The sequence below is a fragment of the Setaria italica genome, chromosome VII, assembly GCF_000263155.2.
Source record: "Setaria italica strain Yugu1 chromosome VII, Setaria_italica_v2.0, whole genome shotgun sequence".
In the NCBI taxonomy this organism is placed as follows: Eukaryota; Viridiplantae; Streptophyta; class Magnoliopsida; order Poales; family Poaceae; genus Setaria; species Setaria italica.
The window spans coordinates 21,902,366-21,915,004 of record NC_028456.1 but is presented as its reverse complement, the minus strand read 5'-3'; the positions used below and the strand labels follow the sequence as shown (position 1 = coordinate 21,915,004).

The 12,639-nt window shown below is 43.9% G+C and overlaps 3 protein-coding genes across 3 annotated transcripts in view; 2 read left to right on the top strand and 1 right to left on the bottom strand.

Annotated features, from left to right (window-relative positions):
• The window catches only part of LOC101776012 (protease Do-like 8, chloroplastic), a 6,771-nt gene extending 2,728 nt beyond the window's left edge, over positions 1-4,043 (bottom strand). The window contains exons 1-8 of the mRNA XM_004975794.2: positions 3,823-4,043; positions 3,100-3,224; positions 2,869-2,951; positions 2,675-2,773; positions 2,334-2,400; positions 2,175-2,250; positions 1,984-2,050; positions 1,140-1,357 (exon numbers count right to left, since the gene is read on the bottom strand). Coding sequence (XP_004975851.1) covers positions 1,140-1,357; positions 1,984-2,050; positions 2,175-2,250; positions 2,334-2,400; positions 2,675-2,773; positions 2,869-2,951; positions 3,100-3,224; positions 3,823-3,956 — 869 coding nt within the window. The 5' untranslated portion in view covers positions 3,957-4,043. The remainder of the gene's footprint in view (positions 1-1,139; positions 1,358-1,983; positions 2,051-2,174; positions 2,251-2,333; positions 2,401-2,674; positions 2,774-2,868; positions 2,952-3,099; positions 3,225-3,822) is intronic.
• Positions 4,044-4,187: 144 nt separating this feature from the next.
• On the top strand, positions 4,188-8,336 carry LOC101775606 (ATP-dependent RNA helicase SUV3L, mitochondrial). The gene is made up of 2 exons (XM_004975793.3): positions 4,188-6,402; positions 7,762-8,336. The coding sequence occupies exons 1-2, from the start codon at positions 4,268-4,270 to the stop codon at positions 7,817-7,819; spliced, it is 2,193 nt and encodes a 730-aa protein (XP_004975850.1). The 5' UTR covers positions 4,188-4,267; the 3' UTR covers positions 7,820-8,336.
• Positions 8,337-8,877: 541 nt separating this feature from the next.
• LOC101774928 (NAP1-related protein 1) lies at positions 8,878-12,332 on the top strand. Its single transcript, XM_004975792.3, has 10 exons — positions 8,878-9,146; positions 9,862-9,984; positions 10,078-10,128; positions 10,297-10,365; positions 10,452-10,565; positions 10,653-10,714; positions 11,275-11,335; positions 11,431-11,487; positions 11,570-11,608; positions 11,923-12,332. The coding sequence occupies exons 1-10, from the start codon at positions 9,015-9,017 to the stop codon at positions 11,977-11,979; spliced, it is 765 nt and encodes a 254-aa protein (XP_004975849.1). The 5' UTR covers positions 8,878-9,014; the 3' UTR covers positions 11,980-12,332.
• Positions 12,333-12,639: the final 307 nt, after the last annotated feature.

The following is a 12,639-nucleotide window of genomic DNA, read 5'->3' as shown; positions in this document are numbered from 1 at the left end:
AACCCTTGGATCACAAGATTCAGGCCCCCACCTTCCGATCTGGGTCAGCTTCGGGCACCCTTCTTTTTATCAGATCCAAGGACATATGGAGGTGTTTATGGAAACATGGGGATGAGACATTTCAGGTGCCAAAACCCATTTATGAGGTCTTCACATCAAAAATGGAAAGCGTGTGAAAAAGCTTTGAGAAAATTGTCTAGGTCCAAGATAGGGGAACAACAGGCTATTGTTTGCAAGTCCAACCAGGCCAGGGTCGTCAAGACCCCAGGTGAGATCCAGAACAACTGACTGAGCTAGAGTTGGCACTTAAAAGAGAGGGGGGGGGGGGGGCGGGGGGGCGGGTGTCCAGCCCAAGTACTCTCTTGTATATGGTGTAAATAATGGCCCAGGAAGCCTGCACTGCCCCAGGCCCTAACGCAAGCTGCACCAGCCCACGTTCTTTTGACTATGTTCAGCCGGGGGCGTAGGAGGCAAACAGTAATAGATAGTAAAACAAGGGTATGGATAAGATAAAGCACCACCTTGTATATTGAATTGTTCGAGAAAAAAAACTTGTATATTGAATGCGGTAAGCTAAAAATATCAGAACATCAAGTACGGAGAAATTGGTAACTAGCTTTCACAAAGAGGTTAGAAATTAAAGTCTGTCAGTCTCATAACTTGACGATGATGTTACTAAGTTTCACAGTAACATGCTAACCACTGATACAATAATTATGGTGACCGCTATAACAGGAATTTGGCCTGGAATCTGTGCACCATGAGTTCATGACACCTGATGCTAGTCGCTTAAATGAGTAGCAATTCCTCATTTGTATAGCCACTGATACAATAGTAATGTCTATTTTAAAATACTATTTCACCGTTTTGCACTTTTACAATAGACAAAGAACCTCTCTATGCAATTTGTAAAGTGGTATCAGGTATAAGTAGAAATCATATGTAAGTCAGGTGGAAAACTAGAGACAAAAAAGCTTAGGCTGTCTATGTGCTCAGCCAAGTATAACAGAAACATAAAACCAGTACTGAAGCATTACACTAGGTGCTAACAGTATCTTCTAAAGTGAGTTCTGAAATCTAAATTTTCGTTTGAAGAAGATAATTAGTATATAAAATCATTTGAAGCCAAAGCAACAAACCTGTTACCAGGGTTAATAGCTGCATCGGTTTGAACTCCACCCCCAATTGTCACCCCAGCTTGACTGAAAATATCTCGATTTAAACCACTGATAACACCAACAGTTAAAGTATGGTCAAAACCAAAAGGATTTCCAATTGCTAAGCATTGCTGACCAACTCTTAGGGCCGAGGATTGTCCCACATTAATTGGCTTCAAAAGATCTGTAGGAGCATCGACCTATTACATGTCCACGTATTAGTTACTGAAAGAAACTGATGGTTTAGAATTTTTCCAATGCAATGGACGATGAAAAGTTAATAAACACAATTATTGAACTCAGGACAGTATTACAAAAGGACTTTGATTAAATTGGTTAGCAAACAGGAGATGTGATTTTTCTGGTGAAAATAAAGGCTATCAAGTATTACACATTTACATCCTTCAATTTTTTTGACTTTCCACTTTCAAAGATCAGTGACATATGCCATCTGAGTCAATAACAAAAATAATTGATCAAGACACATGTAGAAGACTGAGATAGTATGTGAGATCAGTTGAGAACTATACTGCTGTGTATAAAAATTATTCTACTGCCTTCCAACAAAAACAACCATATCCTACATACCTAACTCCTCCAGGTTCTGGGTTTTCCATTTCTGAACACTAGGAGGATTTAGATTTCCAATCCTAGGGTGAAAAGGAAGGGAACAGATACCCAATCTGATTATTAGGAGGAATGTTTGGTAATGGTCTTGGTCCTCTATGCTTTTTTTATGATGTCATACATTGAAATAAGATAAGGATGAGCTATGCTGAAATTACATGTAGCCTACAGAGCACTGCATTAGTCAAATACATCTTACCTTAAGAACAGCAATATCTTTAGCACGATCTGCACCAACCAATTTGCCATCAAAACTTTTCTGTATCCTTTCAAGTAGATAAAGGAGGCTATTAGTTTTCATGCATATACAAGAATGTTGGTACCTTTGTGGCTTCATCGTACTTAGTTCAACGAATATATCCAAGCGAGTGCAGTTAATTAAGTATTTACCCTTCAGCAGCAAGAATGTTGACACGTGCAACGACTTCACCAGGCTTGGGATTTTTTGAAAGAGCACTACCAACCACTGTGAAACACAAAAAAGATGTGAGCTCATATTGCTCATAGCCTCATATACAGTGGAGGTGTGATCATCTCAGATTAACATACCATGATAATTTGTAACAACATGTCCAGAATCATCCCACACTACACCAGAACCATTTCCTTCAGGGATCTAAAATGGATGAGAAGTTTCATTGAAACAAGAGCGTCTCACACCTTTACTAATATTAATAATATGTCATTTAAACGATATCTGCAAAAGATACCAACAAGAACAGAACAACGAATCATCAAGTTTTTGTCTAGTACTCTAGTTTTAGCTTGATCAAATTATTAGATGGAGAAGAAAGAATAATGAGCATGTTTCTAATCCTTCTAAGGAGCATTAAACAATTAACAAATACTGTTGAGTCCGAACTTGGAACATGAAAATGCTTATAGTTTACCTCCACGATGCCAGTTACATTAAGCTGAGGCCGTAGTGTTGCATCAAAAATATTGACGACTGAGTAAGTATTTGTTTCAAAAAGCTCCGCGATCCGTTTCTGTCATTCAGGAGGATGACCCAAAGAGGTGTAAATATATTTTGAGAACAAGCTTACAGGATAAACCAAGGAAGTAGGCTCAACTGAGCACTGACCTCAGTTGGAAATAATGGGCCAGATGGGAAAATCTTAGGAGTCACATCCTCAATTTTGACAGATGGTTCACCCAAAGCAAGTGCTGCAGTAACAAAAGGCCAAATTAAAAGAGCCCAGACCATGAACAATTATAAAGTAACATGTTACAAAAAAAGAAATTGCCTGTTCAGGTAAAAGGAGCCAGATAAATTTCTATAAATACCTAAATTCCAATGTCACTTAGTCCGAACCTGATAAGTACCTTGAAGAATGTAAGCTAAAACAAAAGGCTGACAAGGCAATAAGCTTCCTCTTTGACACAAGCAATAATGTTTTGCTTGACATTTCACCAAGATCACATGTTGCCCTCAATGATCTGGAAGATTCAATAAGGAAAAACAAAGAGAAGAAGATAGATGAGCAGTGAGCATCCAGCTAAGAAGTAAAAGGAAAGGATGAGAAAACTAAAACCTATCCAATCCGCTAGCAACACCAAAAGCAAGTGCAGAGTGTCAGTGGCATTAGTACTTGTTGTTTTTTGAAAGGTCAACAGAGATTTTTGCAGTTACAAGGTGGGATTTACATTGAAGGTGACAAAATGCTACACCAGGAATCTGCTACGGCGTCCTCGTGGGGACATTAGTACACGTCATCCTAATAGGCACCGTCACTTCCTCTGACTGATGTGCTACTCTTATTAACTAACCCGAAACGTAATTAAACTCCTATCCAATTCCAATCCTGAAGTGCCTCAAGTTAAAACGCACTGTATGAATCAGCACACATACACTGACTGAGACGCACAAAAATACTTGGATGTTGGGAATTGGGGATGGAAGTGGAACCACCAACTACTGAACCGTGAACGCGAGCTAAGCATGTACAGTAGCAACCCAGAACTATTTGATTGTCATTCAAAATCATGAGGCGCAAAAACAAAAAAAAGCTAGTGCGCGGAAAGAGAACAGTCAGACCTCGGAGGCGCTTCCTCGCCGTCGTGGGTTGCCGAGGCGGCGCCCTCGACGACAACCCTCCGGCGGCTGATGCTACTGACCGCGGCGCGCGCGGAGGGCGCGGTGGTGGACGCGGCGCAGGGCAGGCACCGCATCCGAGGAGTCCTGGGTTTCCAGAGGGGTCGTGTCTGTGTGTGGCGCACGAGCTGCAAGACTGCAACTGCAATCGATCGGGAGTGGAGGATGCGGGATTGCGGTTGGGGGTGGAGGGAGAGCGGCGTTTCACATTCGAGTCCAAAAGGAGTTGTTATTTGTGCATTAGCCCATCATAGCTATCGTCCTCGTCCCTCAATTTCCGAGCCCCAGCCCACCACGGCCCACTAGGCCCGCCTCTCGCGCGCCGCCTCTCCCTTCATTCCCTTCTTTCCCCCCGCCGCCGTGTCGCCGGCCTGACCCAACCAACCCAATGGCCGCCGCCGCCATCGCCGCGGCGCTCCTCCGCCGCTCCACCTCCTCCCCGAACCACCGCCTCATCCTCCCGCTCCTCTCCCACCTCCACCGCCCCTCGCCGCAACCCCTGTCCCCATGGCTCCCGCCCCAGCATCGCTTCTTCTCCTCCGCCGACACGGCCGGTGATCCCAATCCGAAGCCGCCGCCTCTTGACCCGAAGCAGCTATGGAGCGAGCTCTCCGCATGGGACCCCGCCGCCGGCTCCACCCACCTCCCGAAGGCCACGTGGGACGCCGTGGTGGCCCTCGTCCGCGGCTTCGCCAAGAGCCCGGCCATGTGCGACCAGGCGCTCGCGCTCTACGTCCCATCCTCCGCCTTCCCCACCTACGTCCGCCGCTTCCGCACGTTCCTCCTCCCGCGCCTCTCCAGGGAATCCGCGGCGCATCTCCTCTCCCTCCCTGCCGAGGAAGCGCACGCGCTACTCCTCCCGGCCTTCGCCGAGTTCTGCATCGCCAACTTCGCGGACGAGCTGAAGCAGCACAGGTCGGTGATGACCGCCGCCGACCTCACGGCGCCGGACACCTGGTACCCCTTCGCGCGCGCCATGCGCCGCAAGATCGTGTACCACTGCGGCCCCACCAACAGCGGCAAGACGCACAACGCACTCACCCGCTTCGCCGCCGCCAAGTCCGGGGTTTACTGCAGCCCGCTCCGGCTCCTCGCCATGGAGGTCTTCGACAAGGTCAATGCCCTCGGAGTCTACTGCACCCTCCGCACCGGCCAGGAGGTTAAGGAAGTGCCTTTCGCCAACCATGTCGCATGTACCATTGAGATGGTGTCCACCGAGGAGCTCTACGAAGTTGCCGTGGTTGATGAGATTCAGATGATGGCTGACCCAGTCAGGGGCTTTGCATGGACACGCGCTGTGCTTGGGCTCAAGGCAGATGAGATACACCTCTGTGGTGACCCTAGTGTGCTCAAGATTGTCCGCAAGATTTGTGCAGATACCGGAGATGATTTGGAGGTGCATCAGTATGAGCGATTCAAGCCTCTTGTTGTTGAGGCAAAGACACTTCTTGGGGACCTCAAGAATGTACGCTCTGGTGACTGCATTGTTGCTTTCTCACGCAGGGAGATATTCGAGGTGAGGCTGGCAATTGAGAAGTTTACAAAGCACAAGTGCTGTGTTATTTATGGAGCTCTGCCACCAGAGACACGACGGCAACAAGCAAAGCTTTTCAATGAGCAGGATAACGAGTATGATGTTCTTGTAGCAAGTGATGCAGTTGGTATGGGGCTGAACCTTAACATTAGGAGGGTTGTATTTTATAACTTGGCCAAATACAATGGGGAAAGGATGGTACCAGTTCCTGCCTCGCAGGTAAAGCAGATTGCTGGCCGTGCTGGTCGGAGGGGCAGTGTTTACCCTGATGGACTCACAACAACTTTCTTGAAGGACGATTTGGATTATTTGATTCAGTGCCTGCAGCAGCCGTTTGAGGAGGCACAGAAAGTTGGTCTTTTTCCTTGCTTTGAGCAAGTGGAAATGTTTGCCAGCCAATTCCCAGACCTTTCTTTCAATGACCTGTTGGATAAATTTCGTGATAACTGTCGCATTGATAAGACATACTTTATGTGCCAGCAGGACAGTATCAAGAAGGTTGCTAATATGCTCGAGAGGGTCCAGGGGCTATCCCTCAAGGATCGCTACAATTTCATTTTTGCTCCAGTTAATATAAGGGATCCAAAAGCCATGTACCATCTTCTAAGATTTGCCACTCACTATAGCCAAAGCCGTCGTGTTAGCATCGCAATGGGAGTGCCAAGGGCTTCTGCAAAAAATGACACTGAGCTTCTGGACCTTGAGACAAAGCACCAGGTCCTATCAATGTATTTGTGGCTGTCACATCATTTTGAGGAAGACAACTTTCCTCAGGTGCAGCAAGCTGAGGAAATGGCAATAAGTATTGCTGATTTACTTGGCAAGTCACTTGCAAAAGCATGCTGGAAGCCTGAATCAAGAAAACAACCTAGGCAGCAACGAGAAGACAACAATGAGTGCAATGAGGAACAGGCATCAAATGACAGTGCAAAAGATGTTTCTAAAGATGGTTATGAACGGCCAAGGGCACTTGCCAAAACAATTGTGAGGTAATAGCTCCAACCCATCTTTCCTAACAAAGCCAGCTTTTAGCAAGTGGATTGCCAAGTAAATCAATTAGGAAGAATAATTGGAAGTTCACTTTCAGATATTCTGGATTTGTTCTTTGCCTCCTTGATTGGAGAATTATCTGAATATGAACTGTCAAGCAGTATCTCATAGTTTTGATCTGATGTGCTCTTAGCCAACTTTCCTGTTCCCGTCCTGATTTATTTTTAGCTGGAAATTGTTCCTTGCTTTGCTATATGTTCAGAGCTTGTATTCGGTATGATCCTTGCTTGTGAAGCTGCTTGCTGCTCCCAGAACACAAGCACTTATAATAAATTTGGGTCTGTCCTTAGATAAATGAGTTCGCCTGAGGCCCTGAAGTACATTAATTGCTGATGAATCGATCACGAGTTTATTATGGTAAAATGCATATTTCTGAGCAAGCACTGTATTTTATAAAAATGTTGTGGACCTGTGAAATAATCGCACCATGAGCCACTAAGAGAAGTGCATACCTCATTGTCACTACAAAATCACCAGAACGAACAAACATTTATTTCATGAACCTGTGACTTATGGTGTCTTTAGATTTGTTTTGGATGATCATGAAGTAATGAAAACTGTATATTTTGTGACATCAATGAGCATTCAATGCTGAAAACAGCTTCAGTGGACGAGTTCAAACTGAAAATATTATGGTAGTATACCGCTGGCAAACTTCAAGTTGGTGCTAGCCACAATATGTGCTTACTGTTATTTTTTAGTCTGTTGATTGGAGCTAGTCGAGATGTTACCATTCAGGAAGAAATTGCTCGCAACCAGGAAATATTTGCCACCTATCCATGATGCATCTGGTTGAGAAAAAAAATGAGAAGCTGTTATTTTGGTTAACATTAATTGCTAATGGCAATATGTTGTAAATTCCATTAGTAAAGTAGCAGTAACTTTTCGGTTAACTGGTGAAATTATATGGTTATTATATCATTGTGCATGTCTGGAACTCAGTGATTTTTGTAAAAGTGCCATGCTCTTAGGCATTTTTTGTTAGCTTAAAAAGTTGCAGTATGCCAAATTCCCTATCCTATATACACACTTTTTTGTGTGTGCACCATGCAATGTAACAGCTGACATTTAATAGATAGGTTGTTTTTTTATATATATTCGAAATGTGCTTGTGACGATTAAGCTCACCGAAATTTCTTGATCATTTCCCAAAAGGACCTTCATTACAATTTCCCATGATCATTGTTTTGAGAGAAATTCGTCCCTGAGGTGCCTCAGAATTTTGTTGCACTGGTTGAGGATGTTTTCCCCATTTCATTGGGATATCTCGGTTACCTATGCTTTCTTTCTTTTTGCAGGAAATGGCAAGATAAGGTCAACCAGAACTCTCCTCCTCCCTTGAACTTCGCGGCTTGAAATTCCCATGGGTTGATCAACAGATCAAGCCCAATTGGATGCTATGAAAAGACCCTGTTGAGCCAAGTTGGGACAGCTCGTTCAATTCCAGTTGACTTGGGCTAGTTTTGTCTGTTGGAGCTCAGATTTGTTATCCTGGAACGACACTGAAGCCTCACCAGATGGTGTGCTGAATAGCTGTCTATTTCAATGGCACCACGGGAGATCTACCCTGACTAGCTGAATAGCTTTTTTTTTTTAGGGCAAACTAGCTGAATAGCTGTTGTGCAATAGTTGATTGCACGGCAAGCAACAACTACGAGGGTCAAGATGTTAACCGCAGTTAAATTATTTATTTCGTGTTATGCTACATTAGAATAGTGGTAATAGCCTAATAGGTAGGAACTGCCATATGACAGTTTTCATCAATTATGTATTCAGGATGTTTGTGGTTGTTTAGTTACCTCGACGCTCTTTATATTGTAATTTTTGGAGAGCACATTAATCACAACATTTTGGCTTGGCGTGTGTTTTCGGATTTTAGGTGCTAAGTGGACACGGTTTGTCGTTGTCTGAAATTGGCGAAACCAAGGTGGTTCGACGGGATGCTGCGCAGTTCTAGGTACAGGCCCCACATAACGATCTATGCGAGAAGTGGAGGCTGGGACTGGGGTTCAGACTGTTTTCTGATTGTTTTAAGGGATTGGGAGCCAGTTCGTGGAATTCAATCTAGCAGGAACCTTCACTAGTAATCGTACTAGCTTCCGTGCCTTCTGATTTTCCGCCTTAATCTCCTCCATAAGAGGATTGGGGGATTAGCCAAACAAGGCTTTAGTGTATTGTTATAACCTTTTTTTTATGATTTTGTAATTTGTAGTCGTTTATGGTAGAGTTCCCCGCGCCGCCACCCCCCCCCCCCCCCCCCCGGCCCGGCCCGTTAGGCCTACTCAAAGCATCGGAAAATTACCACTGGGCCACGGCTCACGGGGCCCAACCCAACCGTACTCAAACCGGCGGCAAGCGCGAATCTCCGCGCGGCCCGGTATAAAAACCCCCAACTAGCCGTCCACCCGCCTCTGGCCCTTCGGTTTCCTCACTCCCCTTTCTCCCCACCGCGCGCAGCCGCGCACGCCAGCAGCAGCCAGCCTCCCTATCCCCGAGGAGAGTGCTAAAACCCTAGAGCCCCTCGCGAAAGGGGTTTTTCGATTTGCTGGCGATGCGGACCGCCGAGGAGAAGGGCAAGAGGGCGAGGACCGACGGCGCCGAGGAAGATGGGGGAGAGCCCATCGACCGCGCCCTCCTCCTCTCCATCGAGAAGCTCCAGGAGGTCCAGGACGAGATCGAGAAGGTGAGTCGCTTCGCTTCCTAAGCGGTTTAGGATTTTCGTCCGCCTCATTTGTCGCGCTATGAATTGTGATTGCTCCGTCACTGGAGAATTTTCACTCGCTGGGTGAGGTACTTAGGAGGTTGTTGGAATTTTGGTCGTTTTTCCAGCGGTTTCCGCGTGAGATTTTAGTGGAGGTTTCGCTGCGGTTCAGGGTGATCTGCGAGATGGTTCCGCTGTGACTCGGCGTTGGGTGATTGATTGGTTGATTGTGGCCTGGGTGGAAGAATTTGTTTTGGGGAATCGGGATGGGATGGAGGGTTTTCTCTCTGCGCCCTGTTTAGTGCGAGGATGGATGGAAGACTTTCTGTGTTCGTGCGGAATCGTGAAAAATTAGACGCAACAAGGCACGTGCCGAATGTAAAGTCGGAATCCACTTGCTTGTGAGCCTAAGCAAGCGAAATGTAGAATCTTGCAATTGCGTAGCTTGACTTATGATTTAGGAAACCGATCATTGTTGTAAGTGTTGAATGCTTCAGGAAAGTAAAATTTGATGTTGAATGTGATCGTGGAAACGCACGCCCTGGCTAAATTTACATTACTCCCATGTACATGACGAATTGCAATTTACATTACTCCCATGTACATGGCGAATTTCTGTTTCGTATGCAATTTTTGTGAGGGCTGTTTCAATGTATTTTAAGTGTAGGCTTTCTCTCATAGCATCAATTTGTTACAGGTTAATGAGGAAGCAAGCAATGAGGTTTTAGAGGTGGAACAGAAATACAATGAAATTCGCAGACCAGTTTATGCTCGACGCAATGAAGTTATCCAGAAAATTCCAGATTTCTGGCTGACAGCGGTTTGCATATCTTCTATTATGATTTGTGTTGCATCCCCTCTTTTACTGGAAGTGCTTAATGATTTGTGACACTGCTGTGTGCTGACCCTGCAGTTCCTAAGCCATCCTATGCTCGCTGATCTTTTAACCGAGGATGATACACAGGTACCTTTGGCATGTGTTTAGCTTTTGGATCTTTGTTAGTACAGATTAGCAGATATAAATAAAATCAAATAATTAGAACACCTGTATACTGTGAAACTCTCTGAAACCTGTCGGCAAATCGAAGCATCTTTATGTACTCAGGAACTTTCAATGTTCTTTCTGTTGTAGATTTTTAAACACTTGGAATCTGTATTTGTGGACTCAGAGGATGTTAAATCGGGCTGCTCTATTACTCTAGTAAGCTTCTTTTGAATCTTCTATAACTTATTTTTAATTTTTCTTTTAAACTCTGTTTTTACTATCTACTTACCTTGAACTGGAAGACCTTTTCTTCCAATCCATATTTCGAAGATAAAAAGCTTACAAAGACGTATTCCATGAGTGATGATGGAACAATCACAGTAAAGGCTACCTCCATTAAGTGGAAGGAAGGAATGGTATTGTCCCTTGACCATCATACTATGTGTTTTACATGCCAACTTCCTGCCAAGAGAACCTAATGAGTTTTCTCATTTATACATTAGGATATTGTCAATGGAAAGGCATGCACCAAGCAGGGTGACAAGCGACTACTGGTTGATGAAAGGTATCTAGTTTCCATTTGAGCACAAAATTTTCCCATTGCTAGTTTGTAGTAAGTGATGCACAATTACATAATCAAACAATCTATGCATGCTAGCTTTTTTTCTGATGTCAATATTGTCCGAGCCTCCAAGGGATAGCATTCTTTCTGCCATTTTCATTTCCGTGTTATCTTGTCAACAGCTCAGGACTAGCTGAAATATTCATGAAAATGTGTTGTATACTAGTGCCTAGTGGTTTAGTGGCTGCTTGATCTTGTGATTTGGCATACATAACATGCTTAATCCAATATAATCGCATGGTTTATTGGAGAATACCTGACAAGGTCATGCCTCCTGATGTATCTGTAAGCATTGGTTTTCCCTTTCCACAGAGATCCGATAGATAGTCTTGTTGCTATTTGCAAGATTGTCATTTTGTGTGCTTGGAAAATGTTCTCTCTTTTTTCTTTCCTCTTCTTTTACCTGGTTTATGCATTACATCATTTATTGAGTATAGTAATATGTCTCTCAATTGATTTGCAAGTTGGAGATTCTGTAAAGTTGTCTTCCGTTTGTTTTGCAGTTTCTTCACTTGGTTCAGTGATACAGAGAATGAAAGTTTTGCTCACGGTGAGATGGATCAGGTATAACAATTTCCAGGTCTTACCGTTGAGGTTGAGACCTAAAAAATATAGCATGTTCCAGATGAGGATGTTCTCTGATAACCCCCATTACATAGGTGGCAGACGTCATCAAGGAAGATTTGTGGCCTAATCCTTTGAAGTATTTCAACAATGTTAGTGGTTCTTTTGTGACAAGTGATTCGGTCTGTTTCCTTTTTATATCCTTGTATCTTGTGCTGAAATCTCTCAATGCAGGAGCTAGAAGGCGAGTTTGAACAAGAGGATGATGAAGAGGTAATTCAATCCTTTTTTGTGTGGTTCTATTCCTTAGGCAAAAGTGCATTGCGTTTTTTTCTCTGTTACTACCTACTTTTTTTCTGTTGCATCTGGCCATTAGGTTAATCCGTTAATGGTACTGCTATCATGTCATGTATCATGGTTAATGTGCCATTTAGACATCCACTATACACCATAGAATGCTTAGTCATGTTTGTTATATCATCTATATGCGTCTATTATTTGCATATGCAGATTGGAGGTGTTGAGAACCGTCGCATCACTGTATCCATTCTATACCTGTATTTACCATTCTCCTGCAATGTTTCTAGGGATCTGATGAGGAGGAAGCCAAAGATGAAGATGAGGAGGATGAAGAGGAGACCTGAGTCCTCTTCTATTCAAATCGGGTTTGATAACTTATGTCTGCAGAATGAGTGAGACCGGGCCTCCAGAGGGCTGTGGAAAGAAGTGTCCCCTTTTGCGGTGTTTGGTGCTTGCCTTAGTTGGTTTAGGAGCTATTTTCAGAACTTCGGTTTATGGATTGAGAAGCGAACTCATGGGTGTTTCTGTACGTGCAAATGTAATCCACTACTTGGCCTTCTAATTATTTGCTGTAGTTGCAGAAAGTATCGATAGCTATCATGGCTATTCGAGTATTCGTAGTATTTGTGCGCAATGCTCTTGCCCATCCTGGTGGTGGTGTTGGTGTTGGGGGGTTATGCAGTGGATTTCTTATGAAGGTATACATCTGATTGGATACGAGGTGTTAAATTTTAACATTGTTACATCAAATGTTCGGATGCTAATTAGGAGGACTAAACATGAGCCAATTATAAAACTAATTGCAGAACCTTGTGCTAATTCTCGAGACAAATCTATTAAGCCTGATTAATCCATCATTAGCAAATGGTTACTGTAGCACTACATTGTCAAATCATGGACTAATTAGGCTTAATAGATTCGTCTCACGAATTATACTCCATCTGTGCAATTAGTTTTATAATTAATTTATGTTTAGTATTTCTAATTAGCATCCAAACATCTGA